The following is a 25633-nucleotide window of genomic DNA, read 5'->3' on the forward strand; positions in this document are numbered from 1 at the left end:
TTTACATGCCCTTTAAAAGCTTTCCAATGCTGTATGTGGACCAGAAGATATGAAACAAGTGTCATTAGGTAAAATAGAAAGAATTGTATCATAAAAATACTAGTTCATACGCTACTGTCAAGCTTTTGTATGAAACAGAACATTTAGGAAACTATGAAGACAAAATTAGTAAAAAAATTTAATTACTGCTACTTATATGGTGACAAATACAACTAAAGAAACGGAAAAAATAACCCACAGGATGTCATTTTTTATATTTACAATAACTTATGTTCAATTGGAAGTAAAAAGTTAGGTCAATTTACTTTCCTTTGTAAATTGGTCTTTTTTATTCAAAAATCTGTTTTGAAATGTTCTGAAAAACAAGAATTTTTTGGGTCTTCTCGGATTGTATGTAAAATGAGTTAAGGGAACTAAAGAAGTCGAGAGATTTCCATCTGTCAACTCTCGTTAATGTTACTGGGACAAATACTTGAGACTAATATTTTTTCTGTTTCAAATATTGAACAGATATGTATTTATGTAAACTTCGTAATCCTTCCTTCGCGGGGGGATGGCTAAACGATGAAAACTCTACCAAAATAAAGGTACACATGAAAGTAACACAAAACACTGAACTTATCACTGCATTTACACATATCCTAATCGTTTAAAATATATATAAATTACAAAAGATTATTCGAAATCTTTGAAACATGATCTTAGTGAGTGGATTCATTAATTTGATATTGATTTACAGCTAAAAATTCACTATTTTTAAAACTTTATAAAAAATAACATATATGTGTGAGTGAATATATGTAAAAACATCACGTAGAATGTTCAGAGACTGATTGACCAAAGAAAAACCGTCCCCAAAATAATGACTAAACCTGGGACATGCCTCAGGATAATGCATCGAAAAAGTTTTACTTTGTAAAAAAAATTACCTCCATACTAAGCTGTAGAAAACTTTAAAACACGAAATTGTTCATATTTCAACACTAATTTGAAGGATTTCAATGAGTGTATTCATTAATTTGATATTGATTTACAGCTAAAAATTCACTATTTTTAAAACTTTATAAAAAATAACATATATGTGTGAGTGAATATATGTAAAAACATCACGTAGAATGTTCAGAGACTGATTGACCAAAGAAAAACCGTCCCCAAAATAATGACTAAACCTGGGACATGCCTCAGGATAATGCATCGAAAAAGTTTTACTTTGTAAAAAAAATTACCTCCATACTAAGCTGTAGAAAACTTTAAAACACGAAATTGTTCATATTTCAACACTAATTTGAAGGATTTCAATGAGTGTATTCATTAATTTGATAAAGATTTACATTCGGATTTGTTACACTTAAAAATTCACTATTTGTAAAACAGTATTATCGAAAATAGTAAATTTGAGACTGAATATGGGAAAAAACATTTTAAACATTATACGAATCTCACAAGTTACTTGTAGAAAACAAAACTTCTCTAAAGTCGATAATAACTTAACTAGAAATACGTGTTTTCAATATTTTATTTCTTCTTCTTTTTCTTGTAGTAAGTAAATGAACTACTTGTTGTCTTTAGTTACAATATTATAAATAAAGTCAAAAGCCATTTTATAGTAAAAATAATATCGAATTTTGATTTTTTCATGTAATCAGGACTGTTATTTGAATTAAGATCGACCATGATGACCGAATAATTCATATAATCAATTTTTTTCATTTTTCAAACAATTATTTAAAAAAAAGTGATTAGTTTCAGTTTTAACTCAAAATATCTTTTGTAGTTTATGTATGTTGAATAAAAAATAAGTTTCAATGATGCATATAGATATAAAAATTTCGAAATGTCTAGCATTAATCACTACTAGTTATATACAGTATGAAATAATCGTGACGCTTATTAATATCTCCCTGCATATAGCAAAAGTAGATAGATTCTATTCTAACATATGTTCCCCAATAGAAAAAAATTCAAAATAAGGCCCCTGGAGACACTATAATTTAATATAAATCAATATCTACTCCAATATAAGATAACCAACATACTTTTTCTTCTCAGTTGGTTTATTTGCAATCTGCATATAAAAATTAAATAAATTAGGCATTCAAACAATCACATACTCAACATTCTACTATTCTTTTCATCAAAAAGGATCTTCTGGAGAAATTATAATTAAATATGGATCCATATCTACTCCAATATAAGATAACCGATATCCTTTATCTTCTCCGTTGCATTATTTGTAATCTTCCAAGGTGTTAAATATAGAAATTAAACAAATTAAGCATTCAAACAATCACATACTCAACATTCCATTATTCTTTGCGACAGAAAGGATCGATTCTTCTCCAGTTCTTTTGGTTACCTTCACTTAGAACCTCCACACTATTTTATATTAGTAGAAATAAGAATTGATAAAAAGTATCATCAATTGTCTCCCGAAGTTTCGAATTTTACCTGGTAAATAAAAAATTGTACTTACCGTCTGTAATGCTTCTGACATTGAATGAAAGGAATCGATTGTTAGGTTGGAATCGTGTAGAGGTTCCTGTTTTATCAAAGGGGAGGATATTCTCATATCCTCTGGACCTGAATTTGTATCCCTATCAACAGGCGATATGGGATTTAACTTTGGTACATTTGGATTTGCTCTTTGAGATGCCTGAAATTATATAAAATACATTTATTATAAATTTACAGAAATAACCATTAACTGCTACTGTATTGACTTAAAAAAATTATAATTAAAAAATGGTACCAAAAACGAAACATGAATATTTGATTTAAATTAATTTCTTCAAAGAACGTTGCCTACTAATATTAGATGGGATTTTCACTTCAACTTTCACTAAATTAACACTATTTTGAGGGATTCTAGTCAGTGGATTAATTAATTTGAAAAAAATTCACATTCGGATTTTTTACTGTTAAAAATTCACTATTTTCAAATAGTAATATAGAAAATACAAAGTTTAAGAGTGAAAAACGTTTTAAAAAATATAGGATTCCAATAAGTTACTGGTAGAAAATAAAATTTAACATCTCTAAAGTCTCTTCGATAATAATTGAACTAGAAATACGCGTTTTCAATATTTTATTTCTTCTTCTTTTTCTTGTAGTAAGTAAATGAACTACTTGTTGTCTTCAGTTACGACAACATAAATCAAATCAAAAGCCATTTTATAATATCGAATTTTGATTTTTTTCATATTATCAGGACTCCTGTTTAAATTAGGATGAGCCACGATGACCGAATGATTCATATACTAAACTGTTTTTTTCCATTATTGAAATAATTAAGATTTTATACACATCATCCTTAAGGATAAAGGATCCATTTATTTAACAGGGTCAGGTACATACAAGAAGTAAATTTAAATACACCAAATAACAACTCACACCGATATTTTTTTAAATATTTCTGAGTTCATGGTTATGAAAACATCATTAAAACCGTGAGGTTACCATCTCCAGGTTTGATAGAAGATTTTATTTTGTACTGCTCCCTACAAAGCTTGTCCGATTGGTTAACATCTATTAGTCCAAGGACAATTTCACTACAGATCACATTTTTATCATGTTTAAAAGATTTTCCAATTAGGTACAGAAGATTTTGATTTAATATTATATAATATTCCACTTATCCTCAAGATGAAATTATAAATTGTTTAATATAATTTAGAGTACATAAATTACACCTGTCAATATCGTGACACAATAGTAAATTTTCTAAGAAATAGTTATCTTTTCATTATTTACAATATGATTTATTTTGTATTCGATAATTATGGTTGTAATCGAAATAAATCAAGGTCGATGAAAGTCATTGAACTTTTTAATATATAGATTACAATATAATCTAAAGAAAATCAGACATTTTAGCTCATATTTATAAATTGAAATAATATTCAATGAGAACTGCCTTTTTAAGCTTTCCAGAGAGTTTAAATATAATTTTCCAGTAACTTGAAATTGAATAATAAATCAAACATGTCACAGAGTTGTGTAATTTCTTTTTACTAGGAAAAAATAGGACAAATGTTTCCCTTAATCCCTAACCAGAAAACACTTGCGTAATATTTTAGTAAAAAAAAACAGTTGAAAATAGTTATAAGAAAAAGAACATTGATTAAAACAAGTTTAAAATGAATGTTTTAAACATGTCAACCCTGCTTAAAAATTACAGTGTAATCATTCAGGACCGGTCAACTTATTTCAATATCTTATACAGAACCACTGGATACAAAGGAACAACAAAATATTATTATTATCAAAATTTTTATAAAATTAATTGTTTTGGTAAGCGAATTACTTTAAAAAATCTACTTTTTCGTTTAATAAAATAAGAGATATTAAACATACCTGAGTATCATTAAACCTGTCAGAGTTTGATGTCATATCACAGTTTGACGATGATTTTCGTTTCCTTTTTTCCACCGGAGGGCTATCTCTTTCAACTAACCTATCCCTTTCCCTTCTTGGCACTTCTGATAATTCGTCATTTTTGCTTAAGGAATTGTTGTCTGTGAGACCCCTAATTTGCAAGGCTTCTGCAGTTTTTAGGAACATCGGTAGCAAATTTTGTGACACATTCACTTCACCTTTATACATAAAATCTAATAGTGCTTTCATTTCGTTGTAATTGACATCTTTAAGAAAAACTATCGGATGAGGGTGGGAATTTTGTATAAAAATTGTTTCGAAATAGGGGCTACATGCTGAGAGGATCGTTTGGTGGGCTTTAAAAGTTTCTCCATCACAAGCTAAAGTTACATCACATAGTGCTTCTCTTCTTAAGAGACTGCTTAGTACATCTGTTAGGTTTGTCGGATGGTTGTTCCATCTTAGACAAAATTGCTGATCCATCGTCTACTTTTAACCTATCAAAAAGTCGAAACCACACATTACATTTACAAAATAATTACACGAACTGAACAGTAACTGCAGAAATAATAAAAATTTTCACTAATTTTCTCATTTATTTAAATGTTAGAAACTCGCTACTTCTAAATAGGATTGACTGTTTAAATTAAGGATTCATTTATACATATGTGAGTTATGAAGTTGAAATATTTAGATCTATGCAAGTTACTGTCCAATTTTGAGGTATTGGCCACATGTTAAATTCACTTTTTCACTATAAAAATACGTGTAGAACTTATGGTAGATTGCACTTAGTTGTACTGTTTAGAATAGAGTTATTTGACCTAAAACTGTAACCATCTAGAAATAACAGTTATTTTACAAGCACAATTACATACAGGAATGCATTTATTATTAAAGAACAGTAAAACATTTTTCTATAAATAAAGAATTGCATACGTCATTTATTTGCATTTCCGTTTAATCTGAATGTAAAGGGCATGATGCGTACAATGCCCTTAAAAGTACAGAAGTATGGTTGACAACTACTTTCTAATATATTAATAAAAACCGAATAATAACTTTATGTGTTTTATTTTTATTTATAACTTCAACTTCCCCTCGATCTGAGTATCTATTTTATTTGTTTTTAATTTTTGTTAATCCTATTTATAATGAAGTAACCTTTTACCCGCCATTGTGAATTTTGTGAATGATGATTTCTTCTAAACAATTTCCGGAAATAAAAATAATTTTTTTTCACGAATATTTGGTTTCGCGAACTGATTTTTGCCGCAAACTTTAAAAACAAATGGGAAAAAGATGAAAAAAATTGAATCAATCCTGAAAAAATTGGAAAAACTTACCTTTTTGCCCTGTTTATGACATTACAACGCCACCCAATTTTCTACCTCCTGCACACTACATAGGCAACAAAATATATGACGCATCTGATTGGATAAAAAGTTACAAAAATGAATTTTTCCCAATTTCCTCTTTTTCTAAACCGATAAGTATTAACACGGCATCACATCGAAGGAAAATAATTTTCAAATACCGCTAAATTTATTTGCAAAACATTTTTATCTGGCTTACTTTTCTAGCCACGTAACAAAATACACCGTTAATGTATATTGGGTTGCATAATATTGGTATTAGAAAATTCATTTTTCAGTGAAAGATAGCTGCAGGACTAAATTTTAGAAACGCTAATATTACATGTTGTATAGATTGTCTCAATTACCCAAATAGCTATAGTAGTTGTCCCGATTAAATTGTATTATCATTTAAACAACATAACAAAGATTATTTTAAACTGTTTTATTGTATTAAAAACGAATTTCTAAATTTTAAAAACAATTTGATGAGACGTCTTAATATTTTCCTTGTATATATTAAGTATTTATAGTATTTCAACGGATAATATCAGAAATCCTTGTGTCATAATGATAAATTTGGATTTAAGTTGTATTTGATGTCAGATCTATTACCTAAAATTCATTCATTCATTCATTCATTCATTAATCTCATAATTAATCTGGCACGAACTTTCGGAAAGAAATACAAAGATTCACATTCCGAGACAGTTGTCCTGTTGTCCAACGCAAAGATGTCTAAATAATCCTTATCTTCACTTAGAGACATCATTTAAATCAGTACTGTTTATTGTTTTCATTATATGTATAATTAAGGACTCTATGTCATTCATTATTGACCATGTAAATGACTTCCGCGACACACTGTATATTGTGTTGTGTTGAAATATGTATAGCAGAAATCTTATGCACATCATTGAGCCGTTTGCTATAAATAATTGAAAATAATAAAAAAAACTAAAACTTTCAATTTTTATATATTTTCCACATTATATAATATATAGTTAAATAAAATCATTATTATGACGTTTTCTTCTTTCTTCTTCTGCCAACTAGGAAATTCGTACGTCTTCTTAAACTTCATTATTTTCTTCTTTTTTTAATACGTTAACAAATTCTCATTTCTTTCTTCTCCAATACATTAATAAGATTAAAAGTTATATTGAATTGCCATTGAATTAGAAAATATAATGAAAGAATATTGAAAACATGCATTAACTTTATAAAAACAAAATTAAATCTATTCAAAATAGCTTCTTTTGTAATTCGCCGAGGCTCCTTTGCCCTTTAAACAGAATACGAAACAATTACCTTGAATGCTTTCAAAATCGATGACTGGTTACCTTGAACTTGAGTTTCTAAGCCACCTGTTGAATGGCACGTGCCGGGAGAATGGGTTACAATAGATTATATACAGTTTCAACCGATCGAAATAATTACAAGCGAAATTATCTTACAGAAACACTGAACTATTAATTATTATTGTTTGAAAGTTATTATAAATATTAAACACCGTCAATATATTATATTTAATATTATATACAGAATGTTTGTAAATGGAACCGGAAGAAGCCTGTTTTCTAAATGAAAACCAAATGAGTTGTTACAACAACGAATTTTGTTATACTGGAGAGGTTTAATGGAAGAATTTGCACGTTAGCAACAACTCATTCAACGCGAAACTAATCATGTTATTTTGCCGGTTTGGTTTGTGTCATCCCCTAGTATAGTTAGGAGCATGTGCAATGATGAATTTGTTTCAGTCGGTGCAGAATGCGTTTCCGATTTCTATTTAATCCAGTGGGCTTTGTTAAGGTTTCCACCCCTTTTAAGGTTAACTTGCAACCCGCGACGGCCGTTCGTGTGGACGTTGAATTGGAGGGAAATCACTTGGGAGGGTATTTGGTTTATTACATTTCGTATATAGAACACACCTTCAGGCTAGGTTGGTGATAGATACTTGAATTAGACTGAAACTAATTTCTTCTATACTCAATTTAATTTTATATTAAAATTATTTGAAAATATATGTAGTTTCGTAGACTTTTTTATGTATTACCCTGTATTTTTAACAATTCTCATGTATTTTCATCCAAAATTTAAATATTAGGTAAGTTTATATTAACGAGATCATAAATTTATTGTCCTAGACACCATTACGTTTACTTCATGATGTTAATTAAAACAAAATTTCATTTGTTGAAACAATTACTGCTTCCCCAGGTCTTAAACTGCAATATTTCGAAAACTCTCCTTGAAGTCTCTTTAAATTGCGATGAATTTCAAATTACCACATATCTGCCACTTGTAATGGTAGATTTTTTCTGTATCACACTGTATAATTTTGAATGGAACGTAATGTATTGAATGAAAAAACAAAAACTTATTTTAATCAAGTTATTACTTCAAATATTTCTCACAAATAATCTCAAATGATAGTAAATTTCTTTATTTTTCAAAAATACGTGAAAGCCTCCATCACCGAAATCAGCTGTTGCTATAGTGCAGAAAATAATTTACACGCTTGACCTTGACGAATGAAATTCAAAGTTCAAGCAAGTTAAATGAAGGTAATTTTCTTGCGTCTGCCCTTGAGAGCGATCCATTTCCTTCGAGGATTATTCTCTTGACAACACAACCGAAATATTGATAAAATCGTATTTTACAAAGAATTTTTAAATATAAGATTATATAATGAATTAATTAATATAATGTAGGTATAGAAAATGGACGTTTTTTAAAATTTTTCTATGATGAAGACGAGATCTCCATTATATACAATTATTATTATATATCATATATGATATATAACATACAATTCATTTTAATGAAATATAAAACAATTTGACTATTTCACAATAATAAAAAAGGCTGTAGACTAAACTAAGTAAATAAAGTAATAGGAAAATAAGAAAAACATGGTTGTCAAGTGTCAAACCCACCAGTGACGTACTCAACAGTGAGATCGAATTTAATTGATATTTATTATTATGGTTTTTTAAAGATTAATAATTTCAATCAACTATTCATTTGTTGTTTTTGGAAGCATACGTAAACTTTTGAAAGTTATAAAGGTTAAATATTTCAGTATTCATTTTACTTTTGGATATATTTACTTTCTATCGCGAATGGTATAACGCATTGTCCATAAAAAAAAATACTAAATTGGTAGGTACATTAAATAGAAGTTCATTACGAAACATTTAAATCAGTATTTCATAGACAAATGTGAAGTTTGAGTCGAAAAATGATAATATAATCAAAGTTAGGATAATTATTATTTAATTATTCTATAGGAGAAGAATGATTGGTAGGATGACGTATAAGAAGAAGACGTATAGGTGGCTGTCTACTCAGTAGGCTCATCCTTTTTATATGATGGCAATCCGAATGCAGCACTAAAGATCTATTTCTTGGGATTCTTTTATAGACAACTTTCAGAGTTATGAACATTAATGATCTTTAGGTAATTAGGATTTCTGTTGTCGAGCGGATATAATCATTAAAAGGGGCCGTATTTAAAAGGAGTTTATCGTTAAATGAAACCATAATATCGCAGAATCAATCCTTTATTTTTCATAACACTCACTTTTTCAACAAAAATAAAATAAAAAAACTTTATTTACAACACATTTATATATAAATAATAACAAAAAATATTATAATTCATATTAATCTCGATGTAAGGTTGCTATTTATATTTGTAGCTTTGGCAACATTGTCTACGTCTGACTGTCACTAATATTTCCGTTGCAAACTTCACGTTGTTCAACATAACTAAACAGTTTTTTATTTGGGCGTGAATTCAAACGCCAAATCTTTGAAGACTGTCTAAAATGTTTTTAAATAAAGGTATTTTAAGGTGTCATCAACATCTTTTTGTTACTTAACCAAAACTATGAAATATTTTAGTGAAATTACCAGATATTTAACTATTAATTAAAAACCAGAGGTTCGTTTCTAAAATAAAAAAAACACTTTGAGATCGTTTTTTTTTGCGATGAGTCATAAAATGTCGAAGAATTGAGTAATCGTTCTTTATTGAGAAATTTAATATCGAGTTGGTAGGCCATCCACCATATAGATATGATTTAGAATCTAATGACTTCATTTTGTCGAAAAAAATCGCGTAATCAATGATTTCCAAAACTAAAAGACGACGTTTTGCGTCGATAGCTGGTAAAAGTACGTCGAAAATCATTAATACAAATAGCAACTTTTGTACTGGAGCTCAGACACGTAGGATGGTCCCAGAAGTACCTGGTCTGATCTAGAGATGGCGGTAGTTGCTTGAAAATACTACTGACTGACAGGTTTGAAGACGCCATGTTGTTTTGTATTGTTTTGGCAGCCATTAATAGTGAAAGGCATCATTTTAACCGATATAAAAGCTGAACTAGATTCTATTCTGGGTACAAATGCTTCTTCTGTGACACCAGCATCGCAGTGGTCGACCAAATGAGGTCGTCGGTTTTTTGGGATGCGCGAATACTTTTGAGACCAACCTCCTAGTTGTCTGAAGAGATATAAAAACGTTTCGTAGTACGAACACATCAAATGATGCTGTAAAGAGTTAAAGGCTTCACATTTTAACATTATTTTGTAATATACAGGGTCATCATTGCGATAATGAACAATATATTTTGAATAATATATTTTTACCAATTAAATGAGTGTATAATTTACAATTTCAAGCGTAAATCTTACCACGGCTAACAAAATAAATATTTTCGATTATTTAGTTTTCATAAAATTAGAATATTTATTCTTTTCCATTATCATTTTCCACTGTTTCCAAAGTTTCTTTATGTAAAGGCGCATTAAGTTTAACTACTTTTCCGACGTCTTCCTTTTCGCTTTCCTGATGCTCCCCTTTCTCTGGTTCCGTCTTATCCTCTTTCCCTTTCTTCTCCTTTTTCATTTTATCTTCCATTTCTTGAAATTTCAGTGCTAAATATCTAGAAATCATAAATCATCTTTATCAAGGAACCAAATAAGACCTTCATTTATATCACATATAGGTTATAATCTACTTCTTTATAGTTAGAAGTTTGGCCGGTAGTTTTTAGGACGACTAGGTTAAGCGATTGACCGATTTGTCTATGGAAATAACGAACTGATCATAACATATGACATAGTGTTGCAGATTTAATTGTGTGCGAATCTTATGGGGATATTTTAGACCCCAGAGATTATTAGACACAGAGGTAAGGAGTATCATGTCATATGGGAGCTTAGCTTAAAAGCTATCCGCTTGTAGACGGTAAATTATAATTCAAAATTTGACCAGAATGGCGTTCCCGTCATATGTCAGTCTCAGTTCAGTCTTCCGTCCGTCTTATTTAAACGACCTCTCTCGAATAGAGTCAAGTATGTAGTGTTAAAAAATTTTAATTGGCCAGAGTCGTTAATTACGTATTGGTGTACAAAATCTAAATTATTCACGAAGTACAAAATTTGATGGACACTTTCTGTAGCACAGAGATGAGCCTTTGAACAGACATAACACGCCTTAGAAAAATTCGAAGTTTATATCGGTAAAAATGGCGGAGTTTTTTCTGATGTAATATTTATATGTAAAATATCAAAATTTAGTGCTTAAGGTCTTATTTGGTCCACACGTAAAAGAAAAATTATCATTTACATTTGGAAATTTGAGAACATATCTGTGGATTACCTCCAAATGATTTGATTCTGGTCATTTCTTTAGATTATAAATTTGAATGAATTTAGTGAATTAAATCCGGTTCCGTGCTCCAGAATGACCTCTATCTGATCTAGAGCACACCTTCCCCACATATCCCAATATCTTTTTGGACTGGTCTCAAAGTAATTTTGGTGGATCTTGCACGATATTTATACCGATCTAGCAGACAAGTAGTTTCAAAAAATTGAGTTTCGAGACTTGTTTAAAACCAAGCGGAAGCTAGCAACCAGTTGGTCAGTCGCGTTAGGGATTATTCTCAACTTTTAATCGATCTAATATTACTTCACGTTGGTACCAAGCAGTACTTGACCGTTGGACACTTTGGAACCGAAACATGGTGAATAACATCACCATAATAGAAGAAAACCGTGATTTTCAACTAATTCCTTATGGTTTCGGTTGTTTGCGTTGGAGTAGACTCCCCAAAAACTCCCCAAAACACCCCTAACAACAATTTCATTCGAAAACATTGAATTTGAAGCTTGTTTCAGTTTCTTACTTGTCAACTAGGGGTCCTGTATAATCCTCGGGAAATTTCGGCGATAGGGGGATGATATATTTGTAGAGTCTTTCGTTCAACACGTATAATTGGGGCGTAGACGCGCATTTAACGTTGTACCACCAATCGCAAGTCAAAGCTACTTGACTAAAAATCGTTCCATTGGGGCAAAGAAACGAAGCTTGTCCTCCATTCAGATCACAATAGTGCCAAACCTGAAAAATACAGTATCGATTTCAATAAATAAGCGTAGTTTACAGTTTTTTCAACTTGATTTTGACCAGAGATTCTTCGGAATTCACCACTAGACCTCCCCAGCATTATAAAGCTATTATGAATCATAGGCCTTATTTTGTAGATGAAAGGTGACGCAAATTTGAATTCAGAGCGTTATGTACAGATGTTGGGCTACAAAACTTCAATAATTATAACCAAAGAACATGGTTCCAGCAGGAGTTACTTCATGCAGACCTCTGCCGCGAGCTCGTGGCTGGCTAATTGATATCCAGAAGAGATGACATGATTTGGCCTCCACGCAGTCCCGATTTAACACCTATGGACTTTTTTAGAGAATACCTGCCGAAGCACTACACATTTTTGAGGTGTAAAAACTATGGAAATATCAATTTTTTATGTTGAAACATATTTTTAGTCGGTTTGAAATGTAAACTATAAAAAAATCTAATTATAAATCAGAAAAAACCTAAAATCAAGCCGATTTAGGCCTATTAACATGTCAAAAGATGTAAGAAATTGTAAAAATTTAACACATCACTCAATAAATCGTGTGACTAACTAAGAAAAACACGTTTTTTTCGCCAAAATTGCCAAAAATAGCTAGTAGCCACTGGGGGCTAAATCTGGAGTATACGGTGGATTAAGAAGCAATTCGAAGTGTAATTCTTCAATTTAACTATCACTGCTATCGATTTGTGAATAGGTGCGTTGTTTTGGCGAAGCCATAACCTTCTCAGCTCTCAGAACGTGGTTCACCGGCTACGAGTCAAAAAATATGACTTATTACATGTGTTATTACATTATTACATGTTATTGTGTTTGTTTGTTTCAAATCCATAGAAAAAAGTAGATTAACTCAAATAGCTGTCACTTTTTTCTGACAAGTTAAACGTCATATCGATTTGACATTGACAATTGACATCGCCAAGTGTGTGTCGATCACACGACTAATTGAATGATGTAATATTATTCTGATTATACTTACTTGGCAGTTGGTATCAGGATCTCCAAAAAATCCTTTATATCTCTGAGTTTTACAATTAAAACTAGTACGAGGTATGGTAGATAGAGCCGGATAATCAACTCCGGGTTTCCCGGGCGTTCCCCCTTCTTCGGTATCTTCCGGATACAAATCACTGATGTAATTAGGATGATACAGATCTGCTTCGTTTTCAATTTCATCGGTATATTCGGGTTTCGTTAATTTTTGCTGTTTTTTTAACGAATTCAAAATGTTGACCAAAGTTTTTATGCTATTATCGATGTTATGGGAAGTGAGGGTTTTCGGTAAGGCGTTGACAGCTTGTAGATATTTCAAAATGGCGGATAAATTGATAGGATTTTTCGCGTTGGGATAATCTGGTTGCATCGGGGTGTGTTTATGCTCGGGAAACGGTTCGTAATTGGGATTTAGATCAGTTCGGTATTGAGGCGGCGATTGATATTGATTGTTTATTGGTCTCACGTAGATTTCTTTACTAGTTTCGTCCCGATTATTAGCGGAAACAATGATGAAAGGTTTCTTACGATCTTGATACAAGTATCCGTTATAGTTTTCTTGAATATCTATACTAGATCGCGGGATTTCTACGGCTATTTGTTGATTTACGTACGGTTTATTATCCGAATACAAATTTGACAATTGATAATCTTGTTCACTCGGTATATCGACGTTTCTCGGCGTGTAAGTTTCTACTGTGGTTTTTGAGGGTTGGATTAGTTTCTGCTTATTATAAATTTGCGGTTTTGATAGAAAGTTTTGTTGCGATATCGGTCGTTTTATTTGAAAATAACTTGGTCTTCGGTTTTGCGATAATTTCAACTGGGACAACTTGTCGTATATTTCACCGAAATTGGGGATTTTGTTTTGATTTGTTGGAACGTATTGAACGTTGATTATTCGAGGTAGAATCGGCTTGAACGGTCCGGGTGCTAAATTACTTTCGGTAAATGGGTTAAATTTGGCGTTATTATTCGGCCGTTGCTCGCGGTGAAGTGTGTAACTTCCTTTCGGCGGTTTTTCGTATACGATCCGGTTATTAGGTTGAGACTTGTAGAAATTAATGTAAGGAAGGAGTCGTTTGTGACGTTCCGATTGACTTAATGGTATTTTATTCAGATCCTGTCCGGTGGTATTGCTCTCCATCGACGACGCGATATGTATGGTGGCTGTTTCCGGTTTGTCATGGTGTATTGTCGTTATTTCGATAGATCGATCAATACGAACTGCAACAAAAAATATTTTATGAAATCACATAAAATTATAATAATAATTGCCGTAATGGCAAATTTGTATTATCAATATTTGTATCAATAGTACAACTACAAACATTACTAGCATTGCGACTTTACTAGAACCCCCTGTATCATCAAAACTAAAGTAAAATAGTGGACGAAGACGTTCCAAAATCTAGATTAGAGTTTTAGAAAATTGGAATGGAATTATCAACATAGTTAATTACTAACAACACTCTCTGTCTCTATGGGTTTCCCTCAGGTACTTTGATGCTAAATTTTTTGACGCTGGATGCTTCTTAGTCTATTTTACGCACATTTTGTGTATAGTTATAACTTGGGACATTATTCGCGATAAACATAACCTCAATTGATAATTTAAAATGTACTTTTAATCGTATCAAGCTCTTAAACATGTTATTTATTAAATGTAATGTACTTTTCGCACTATACCATTAACATTCAATCGTTTATATTATTTTTTTTCATGGGATTTATGCGTCTATAAAACTGAAATGATATTACACTAATTGTATTCAAAATTTGAAGCTTCTACGTCTACTAGAAGTGCCTTAAACTTTTGATAATATGTCAGTCGGCGGGTGTCGAAATTAAGAAACTTTGATTAGCTATAATTCTCAAACTACTGTTCCAAATTGAATGAAATTTGGAATATATCGTGTTTATTAAATACTTGTTTGGTTATTAAAAATACAAGGTTGTAGTTTCGTCCACGATGGGGTTATAAGGGGTGGAAAATGGTCTGAGCTGTTTCGAGAAAAGGATTTTTTATGCTTGATCGCCGTACATCCGTACATGGCTTTTTTTAACCGATAACTCGTGAAAATGTAACAGAAAAATCAACTGACTTAAGTATTTCGCGTTTCTAATTAGGTTTAAACAAATTCCATCGAGCAAATAGTGAAATTGATTTCAGCACCACCTTCCAAAGTTAGTAGGTGGAATTTTCAGGTTTACGAAGATTAATTAATTACTTTTTGGATATCCGTCTGGATAATAAATACCGTATATATTTTATTCTGCGATAATTATTATTCAAAAACTATTCACAGGTTATATAGCAAACAAAATTTCAAATTCGTATTCGCCTCGTGTAGAAACAGTTCCGGTTTTGATAAAATACACAATAACACGTGCTAATAAACACGTTAAACAGAACAGAAGCCGAAACAAGTAATCCATGTAAACACAATTAGATTGCGTCCATGGGAATCGTGATTTTCAGTTTAAATCCAATGATCATCACTTGGAGCACACCCGATTTAAATTTACACGTAAATACACGTCTAATTGTATATGCAAATTTCCAACTGACACGTTCCAATATAGTTTACCTAAATATCATTGGACTGATTGAAATTGAGTTGATCACAACGAATTTGTGAATTCGAACTAAAAACTTTGTGATAAAAACGATTTTAACAGGCGCCTTTCGTTCCGGAAAGTTTTCTCTTTCCGAAATATTCGCCAAAAATGGAAAAATTCGTTCCAAAAATGACTGATAACGATTTCCAAAAGTTGCAAATACCGGTACACGTTAAAATGTTTACCTACAGCTTCTTAATCATTCAATTTTCGCGTTACAACATCCACCTTATTCGCCTGATTTGGCCAAGTGTCTTTCTTTAACCTAAAGAAACATTCACAGCTTCAAGCTGCAAGTTTCGTAACGCTGCTAAGACACAGATACTCCCAAATGCTTTTTTGGGAGTATCTCCAACCCCTGGGATCTTACCTTGCGTTTCCTGGGTTAATCCTTAGCCCTCCGATTGCCACGTCATGCCCACTAGTCGCAGGGGCCTTGTCTTAAGGTTTTTCGAGACTAGGGCGTCCTTTCCCGTGCAAAGGACGTCATATTTAGTTTAGTGATCAATGCTTTTTGGTTCCAAATCCTTGGAATGTTACCTGTGTTGCGTTTCCTGGGTTAATCCTTAATCTTCCGATTGCCACCTCATGCCCACTAGTCGCAGGGGCCTTGTCTTAAGGTTTTTCGAGACTGGGGCGTCCTTTCCCGTGCAAAGGACGTCATATTTAGTTTAGTGATCAATGCTTTTTGGTTCCAAATCCTTGGAATGTTACCTGTGTTGCGTTTCCTGGGTTAATCCTTAATCTTCCGATTGCCACCTCATGCCCACTAGTCGCAGGGGCCTTGTCTTAAGGTTTTTCGAGACTGGGGCGTCCTTTCCCGTGCAAAGGACGTCATATTTAGCTTAGTGATCAATGCTTTTTGGTTCCAAATCCTTGGAATGTTACCTGTGTTGCGTTTCCTGGGTTAATCCTTAATCTTCCGATTGCCACCTCATGCCCACTAGTCGCAGGGGCCTTGTCTTAAGGTTTTTCGAGACTGGGGCGTCCTTTCCCGTGCAAAGGACGTCATATTTAGTTTAGTGATCAATGCTTTTTGGTTCCAAACCCTTGGAATTTTACCTATATTGCGTTTCCTGGGTTAATCCTTAATCTTCCGATTGCCACCTCATGCCCACTAGTCGCAGGGGCCTTGTCTTAAGGTTTTTCGAGACTGGGGCGTCCTTTCCCGTGCAAAGGACGTCATATTTAGCTTAGTGATCAATGCTTTTTGGTTCCAAACCCTTGGAATTTTACCTATGTTGCGTTTCCTGGGTTAATCCTTAATCTTCCGATTGCCACTTCTTGCCCACTAGTCGCAGGGGCCTTGTCTTGAGGTTTTTCGAGACTGGGGCGTCCTTTCCCGTGCAAAGGACGTCATATTTAGCTTAGTGATCAATGCTTTTTGGTTCCAAATCCTTGGAATGTTACCTGTGTTGCGTTTCCTGGGTTAATCCTTAGTCTTCCGATTGCCACGTCATGCCCACTAGTCGCAGGTGCCTTGTCTTAAAGTTTTTCGAGACTGGGGCGTCCTTTCCCGTGCAAAGGACGTCATATTTAGTTTAGTGATCAATGCTTTTTGGTTCCAAACCCTTGGAATTTTACCTACGTTGCGTTTCCTGGGTTAATCCTTAATCTTCCGATTGCCACCTCTTGCCCACTAGTCGCAGGGGCCTTGTCTTAAGGTTTTTCGAGACTGGGGCGTCCTTTCCCGTGCAAAGGACGTCATATTTAGCTTAGTGATCAATGCTTTTTGGTTCCAAACCCTTGGAATTTTACCTATGTTGCGTTTCCTGGGTTAATCCTTAATCTTCCGATTGCCACCTCTTGCCCACTAGTCGCAGGGGCCTTGTCTTAAGGTTTTTCGAGACTGGGGCGTCCTTTCCCGTGCAAAGGACGTCATATTTAGCTTAGTGATCAATGCTTTTTGGTTCCAAACCCTTGGAATTTTACCTATGTTGCGTTTCCTGGGTTAATCCTTAATCTTCCGATTGCCACCTCTTGCCCACTAGTCGCAGGGCTCTTGTCTTAAGGTTTTTCGAGACTGGGGCGTCCTTTCCCGCGCAAAGGACGTCATATTTAGCTTAGTGATCAATGCTTTTTGGTTCCAAACCCTTGGAATTTTACCTATGTTGCGTTTCCTGGGTTAATCCTTAATCTTCCGATTGCCACCTCTTGCCCACTAGTCGCAGGGGCCTTGTCTTAAGGTTTTTTGAGACTGGGGCGTCCTTTCCCGTGCAAAGGACGTCATATTTAGTTTAGTGATCAATGCTTTTTGGTTCCAAATCCTTGGAATGTTACCTGTGTTGCGTTTCCTGGGTTAATCCTTGGCCTTTCCGATTGTCACCTCATGCCCACTAGTCGCAGGGCTCTTGTCTTAAGGTTTTTCGAGACTGGGGCGTCCTTTCCCGCGCAAAGGATGACTAAGTCATGTGCGTAAACAACCCTGTCACATTTAGGTTAGTGATCAAATTGTCAACGACCAGATACCACGGGGTTGGAGAAGAGAATCCGCCCTGCAGGCAACTCCTGGTTATTACAGACAGACACTCAACATTGAGACAGAGTTTGACGCCACGTCTCTCGAGTTACCAGCAGATAACAAAGTGGGTATTGTCAAAAGCCCTTTCAATGCAAAGGTATGGACAGTAGTGAACTGGTGAGGCTGATGGACCTCTTTCCATTGCTCGGGAATATAGCAGGATCTGAAAATGCTCACCAGGTGAAGGGGCGATATTTCTAGAGATCTGTAGGAGGGAAAAACGCTGCCCAAATGATCGTTATTTGTTTGTAGGATGATTTTTAGGTCTCTAGGTCTAGTTCAGTCGATTTTTTCTATTTTAATTGCGTATAAATTGCAGTTCTAGGGAAAAATTAGTTTCCGATCTCTCGCCGACGGTTCCAAGTTATCTCGAGTTTAATTTTCTTCAGGATTTTTTCAAGAGCGAGTTCTTGCTTGAAATAATCAGTTTGACTTGATCTGCGCATGCTTTTGTTCAAGAATTATTGAGTATTAAGGAATGTATAGCATAACCCTCGTATTTACCTATATTGGAAAATAATTTTATAGTAATAATTCGATATTTTACTGAGGTATTGATGTTACGTAATGTACTTTCTTGAAAAATAAAAGCTCATTACTGTATTCCAAGGATTTTCAATTAACTTGAGGGTATATACAGAGCGGAATGCGGTTAACAGTTATTGAATTGATCGATTGAACTACTTTCGAATCGGGATTAAATAGATTGTTGAGTTTCGTTATTTACATCTAACAAATGACGGGAAATGAACAGAAATCGTGAAGGTGTTCATAAAGTCATTAATTATGAATGAAAAAAAAACAATTGACTAGTTTAGAGTCGATTAGAGCTGCACAAACGTCCAATAGAAACATAGGGTTTGAATCCAAAACGTTTTGTTATCATTTTTCATTAAAAAGATTTCTCAAACTTTGGTTAATGTTCTACTTTATCGTTTTCAAAAAAACAATGATCCTAATTTCACGTATTCAACTTTCTGATTGGGATTTTGTATAGTCCAGGAGTTTTAATTATCCAACTCTTTGGAGGTTATTCTCTGGCTTGTAATACGTAGTCCACAACGAGATTTTAGACTCTACAGGATTCCTTGAAGTATTAGTATGGAGTCTTAGAGCCCAGAAGATTATTTTGTAACTAATTGAGTCAGGATTATTTTTCAAACTAAACTATTGAGGTTTAGAGCCAACAGGTTTAATTTTGGAACTAATTTTGGGCCCTCAAGGGCTACAGGATAAAAAACAATGTATTTTAATGCCTGAAGGATGAGAAGGATAAATTCTAGTATCAATATTGATCCAGAGAACCCAGACGAATATTTTTGGAACTAATATTGGGTCATTATAACCTACAGGATCCATTTTGGCATAAATATTGGGTCTTAGAAAATGCGGGGAAACTTTCGAAATGAATATTGGGTCCTCAAAGCTTAGAGGATGACTTTTGAGCCTATAGGATTACTTTCAACCATAATATTGAGGTTTAGAGCCTACAGGTTTAATTTTGGAACTAATTTTGGGCCCACAAGGGCTACAGGTTAAAAAACAATGTATTTTAATGCCTGAAGGATGAGAAGGATAAATTCTAGTATCAATATTGATCCAGAGAACCCAGACGAATATTTTTGGAACTAATATTGGGTCATTATAACCTACAGGATCCATTTTGGCATAAATATTGGGTCTTAGAAAATGCGGGGAAACTTTCGAAATGAATATTGGGTCCTCAAAGCTTAGAGGATGACTTTTGAGCCTATAGGATTACTTTCAACCATAATATTGAGGTTTAGAGCCTACAGGTTTAATTTTGGAACTAATTTTGGGCCCACAAGGGCTACAGGTTAAAAAACAATGTATTTTAATGCCTGAAGGATGAGAAGGATAAATTCTAGTATCAATATTGATCCAGAGAACCCAGACGAATATTTTTGGAACTAATATTGGGTCATTATAACCTACAGGATCCATTTTGGCATAAATATTGGGTCTTAGAAAATGCGGGGAAACTTTCGAAATGAATATTGGGTTCTTAGAGCTTAGAGTATGACTTTTGAGCCTATAGGATTACTTTCAACCATAATATTGAGGTTTAGAGCCTACAGGTTTAATTTTGGAACTAATTTTGGGCCCACAAGGGCTACAGGATAACAAACAATGTATTTTGATGCCTAAAGGATAAAAAGGAAAAATTCTAGTATCAATATTGATCCAGAGAACCCATACGAATATTTTTGGAACTAATATTGGGTCATTATAACCTACAGGATCCATTTTGGCATAAATATTGGGTCTTAGAAAATGCGGGGAAACTTTCGAAATGAATATTGGGTCCTCAAAGCTTAGAGGATGACTTTTGAGCCTATAGGATTACTTTCAACCATAATATTGAGGTTTAGAGCCTACAGGTTTAATTTTGGAACTAATTTTGGGCCCACAAGGGCTACAGGTTAAAAAACAATGTATTTTAATGCCTGAAGGATGAGAAGGATAAATTCTAGTATCAATATTGATCCAGAGAACCCAGACGAATATTTTTGGAACTAATATTGGGTCATTATAACCTACAGGATCCATTTTGGCATAAATATTGGGTCTTAGAAAATGCGGGGAAACTTTCGAAATGAATATTGGGTCCTCAAAGCTTAGAGGATGACTTTTGAGCCTATAGGATTACTTTCAACCATAATATTGAGGTTTAGAGCCTACAGGTTTAATTTTGGAACTAATTTTGGGCCCACAAGGGCTACAGGATAACAAACAATGTATTTTGATGCCTAAAGGATAAAAAGGAAAAATTCTAGTATCAATATTGATCCAGAGAACCCATACGAATATTTTTGGAACTAATATTGGGTCATTATAACCTACAGGATCCATTTTGGCATAAATATTGGGTCTTAGAAAATGCGGGGAAACTTTCGAAATGAATATTGGGTCCTCAAAGCTTAGAGGATGACTTTTGAGCCTATAGGATTACTTTCAACCATAATATTGAGGTTTAGAGCCTACAGGTTTAATTTTGGAACTAATTTTGGGCCCACAAGGGCTACAGGATAACAAACAATGTATTTTGATGCCTAAAGGATAAAAAGGAAAAATTCTAGTATCAATATTGATCCAGAGAACCCATACGAATATTTTTGGAACTAATATTGGGTCATTATAACCTACAGGATCCATTTTGGCATAAATATTGGGTCTTAGAAAATGCGGGGAAACTTTCGAAATGAATATTGGGTCCTCAAAGCTTAGAGGATGACTTTTGAGCCTATAGGATTACTTTCAACCATAATATTGAGGTTTAGAGCCTACAGGTTTAATTTTGGAACTAATTTTGGGCCCACAAGGGCTACAGGTTAAAAAACAATGTATTTTAATGCCTGAAGGATGAGAAGGATAAATTCTAGTATCAATATTGATCCAGAGAACCCAGACGAATATTTTTGGAACTAATATTGGGTCATTATAACCTACAGGATCCATTTTGGCATAAATATTGGGTCTTAGAAAATGCGGGGAAACTTTCGAAATGAATATTGGGTCCTCAAAGCTTAGAGGATGACTTTTGAGCCTATAGGATTACTTTCAACCATAATATTGAGGTTTAGAGCCTACAGGTTTAATTTTGGAACTAATTTTGGGCCCACAAGGGCTACAGGTTAAAAAACAATGTATTTTAATGCCTGAAGGATGAGAAGGATAAATTCTAGTATCAATATTGATCCAGAGAACCCAGACGAATATTTTTGGAACTAATATTGGGTCATTATAACCTACAGGATCCATTTTGGCATAAATATTGGGTCTTAGAAAATGCGGGGAAACTTTCGAAATGAATATTGGGTTCTTAGAGCTTAGAGTATGACTTTTGAGCCTATAGGATTACTTTCAACCATAATATTGAGGTTTAGAGCCTACAGGTTTAATTTTGGAACTAATTTTGGGCCCACAAGGGCTACAGGATAACAAACAATGTATTTTGATGCCTAAAGGATAAAAAGGAAAAATTCTAGTATCAATATTGATCCAGAGAACCCATACGAATATTTTTGGAACTAATATTGGGTCATTATAACCTACAGGATCCATTTTGGCATAAATATTGGGTCTTAGAAAATGCGGGGAAACTTTCGAAATGAATATTGGGTCCTCAAAGCTTAGAGGATGACTTTTGAGCCTATAGGATTACTTTCAACCATAATATTGAGGTTTAGAGCCTACAGGTTTAATTTTGGAACTAATTTTGGGCCCACAAGGGCTACAGGTTAAAAAACAATGTATTTTAATGCCTGAAGGATGAGAAGGATAAATTCTAGTATCAATATTGATCCAGAGAACCCAGACGAATATTTTTGGAACTAATATTGGGTCATTATAACCTACAGGATCCATTTTGGCATAAATATTGGGTCTTAGAAAATGCGGGGAAACTTTCGAAATGAATATTGGGTCCTCAAAGCTTAGAGGATGACTTTTGAGCCTATAGGATTACTTTCAACCATAATATTGAGGTTTAGAGCCTACAGGTTTAATTTTGGAACTAATTTTGGGCCCACAAGGGCTACAGGATAACAAACAATGTATTTTGATGCCTAAAGGATAAAAAGGAAAAATTCTAGTATCAATATTGATCCAGAGAACCCATACAAATATTTTTGGAACTAATATTGGGTCATTATAACCTACAGGATCCATTTTGGCATAAATATTGGGTCTTAGAAAATGCGGGGAAACTTTCGAAATGAATATTGGGTTCTTAGAGCTTAGAGTATGACTTTTGAGCCTATAGGATTACTTTCAACCATAATATTGAGGTTTAGAGCCTACAGGTTTAATTTTGGAACTAATTTTGGGCCCACAAGGGCTACAGGATAACAAACAATGTATTTTGATGCCTAAAGGATAAAAAGGAAAAATTCTAGTATCAATATTGATCCAGAGAACCCATACGAATATTTTTGGAACTAATATTGGGTCATTATAACCTACAGGATCCATTTTGGCATAAATATTGGGTCTTAGAAAATGCGGGGAAACTTTCGAAATGAATATTGGGTTCTTAGAGCCTAGAGTATCACTTTTGAGCCTATAGGATTACTTTAAGATTATAATATTGAGTTTTGGAGCCTACAGGTTTAATTTTGGAACCAATTTTGGGCTACAGGATAACAAACAATGGATCTTAGTGCCTGAAGGATAAAAAGGATAACTTCTAGCATTTATATCAGGCCAGAGAACCTACAAGAATATTTTCGGAGCTAATATTGAGTCATAAGAACCCGCAAGATCTATTTTGGTATAAATACTGGGTGTCAGAACATGTGAGGTTACTTTTGGTATGAATATTGGGTCTTTAAGATTTAGAGAATGATTTTTGAGCCTACAGGATTACTTTAAACAATAATATTGAGCTTTGGTGCCTAATGGTTCCATTTTAGAACTGAAATTGGGTCTCCAGAAGCTACGGGATAACGAATAATGGATGCTAGTTCCTGAAGGATAACTTCTAGCATGAGTATTGGCTCAGAGAACAATAATATTGAGCTTTAGAGCCTACGGGATCAATTTTGGAATTAATTTGGGGTCTTCAGAATAATAAATAAAGGGTCTAAGCGTCAGAAGGATCACTTTTAGTACTAATATTGGGTTACCGACTGGTAAATAGTGTTTGGCTTTGAACGGAAGTCTTATTTTGATAACCATCCACGTAAATTCTTGTAAACTAACATCAGATATCTTGCTGATACCCTCACGGGGTTCATGTGACACAAAAAGTATGCGGTATCTTCGATTTCAATTGTGTTATGACTAAATTCACTTATTGGATGTTGCCTGTTGTTTGTCCTAGAGTAAATGCGTTAATTCAACACTGGAAATGTATGTTGACATCGTTTGACTTCACAATACCAACAAATATGTATGTACACACTCATGAAACGCTATGAAAATCAGTAATTAAGTCAGACTATTTATAATTGCAACATAAATGTACTAACTCCAGTGTCGGCCTTAATAAATTCGAGCTGATTTTGTAAATAAATCGTTCGGATTAGCGCTTCACAAATATGAGTACAAATTAATATTTAGACAGAGTATTTTGCTGCTGGAACTTTTATACGAGTTCTACAACCCTTTTACTCAGTTTTTTCCCAAATAACCTCGGATATCGATAGTATGCTTAATTTTGAGAAGAAAATGTCCTTTAAAGTTTTCCAAAAAACCCAATACTTTTCAAGTTATTGGCAATTGAAAATTCGGATTGTAGCAGATAAAAAACTGTACCAATCAGTTTTTTATAAAGTGTTCTAAGTGCAATATTAAGCGAGATATTAAAGATCAAAGCCGTTTTTTATTTTGTCGTCTGAAATTTAATCGATGTATTCAATGCCATCTAGCGGCGATCAGATACATTTTATCCATTCTAATGAAACGGGGTTTTGTAGTGCTTGAAATAAGCTTTAAAATGAGCACTTTTGAAAGTCTTTTGTACGTAAAATGAGTGAGCTGTAATTCAAATAAGTGGAACATCTAATGGTTTTTTCTTTTAAATCAATGGGTTTCATGGGTGCCATTCCCACCAAAATCAAAAATTAATCGTATTCCGTCTAGAATCAACTTTAGTATGAAGAGTTCGTTGGATCGTAGCAATTTGGGTGCTTTAGGACACATATTTTCCAAATTATTCACGATTTTAAGAAGAAAAAAATTTCGAATTTTTAAAAAATTCCCTTCTTTTCATATCTCAAAAATGATGACAAAAAATTTGGTTTTTTCTCTGTCATACAAAAATTGACCCAATATTTTCTTGTGGGCTCTAAGACCCCATAATCATATTAGAAGTTATCCTTTAGGCTCTAAGATCCATTATTTGTTATCCTGTAGCTCCTGGTGCCCAATTTTAGTTCTAAAATTGATGCCGTAGGCTCTAAAGCTCAATATTATTGTTCAAAGTAATCCTGTAGGCTCAAAAATCATTCTCTAAACTTTAAAGACCCAATATTCACACCAAAAGTAATCTCATGTTTTCTGAGACCCAATTTTTGTGCTTATACGACTCCTGTGGGTTCTAATGACACAATATTAATACAAAAACTATTCTTGTGGGTTCTCTGAGCCAATATTGATGCTAGAAGTTATCCTTTAGGAACTAACATCCATTATTCGTTATCCTGTAGCTCCTGGTGCCCAATCATTGTTCTATAATGGATCCCGTAGACTCTAAAGCTCAATATTATTGTTCAAAGTAATCCTGTAGGCTCAAAAATCATCCTCTAAACTTTAAAGACCCAATATTCACACCAAAAGTAATCTCATGTTTTCTG

General features: G+C 33.5%; 2 protein-coding genes across 5 annotated transcripts in view; both read right to left on the bottom strand.

Moving 5' to 3' along the window:
* LOC130446131 (sex determination protein fruitless) overlaps positions 1-5979 on the bottom strand; it is a 49562-nt gene extending 43583 nt beyond the window's left edge. For 2 of the 4 annotated variants that reach the window (XM_056782227.1, XM_056782225.1), the window contains exons 1-3: positions 5721-5973; positions 4354-4871; positions 2474-2653 (exon numbers count right to left, since the gene is read on the bottom strand). In XM_056782227.1, the coding sequence (XP_056638205.1) occupies positions 2474-2653; positions 4354-4857 (684 nt within the window). In that variant the 5' untranslated portion in view covers positions 4858-4871; positions 5721-5973. Of the gene's footprint in view, positions 1-2473; positions 2654-4353; positions 4872-5720 lie in introns of all 4 variants that reach the window. The other 2 variants (XM_056782226.1, XM_056782224.1) reach the window with 2 other exon arrangements.
* Positions 5980-9282: 3303 nt separating this feature from the next.
* LOC130445138 (uncharacterized) overlaps positions 9283-25633 on the bottom strand; it is a 37483-nt gene continuing 21132 nt past the window's right edge. The window contains exons 2-4 of the mRNA XM_056780662.1: positions 13158-14398; positions 11936-12150; positions 9283-10687 (exon numbers count right to left, since the gene is read on the bottom strand). Coding sequence (XP_056636640.1) covers positions 10492-10687; positions 11936-12150; positions 13158-14398 — 1652 coding nt within the window. The 3' untranslated portion in view covers positions 9283-10491. The remainder of the gene's footprint in view (positions 10688-11935; positions 12151-13157; positions 14399-25633) is intronic.

Source organism: Diorhabda sublineata, chromosome 6 (genome assembly GCF_026230105.1).
Source record: "Diorhabda sublineata isolate icDioSubl1.1 chromosome 6, icDioSubl1.1, whole genome shotgun sequence".
NCBI classification, from domain to species: domain Eukaryota; kingdom Metazoa; phylum Arthropoda; class Insecta; order Coleoptera; family Chrysomelidae; genus Diorhabda; species Diorhabda sublineata.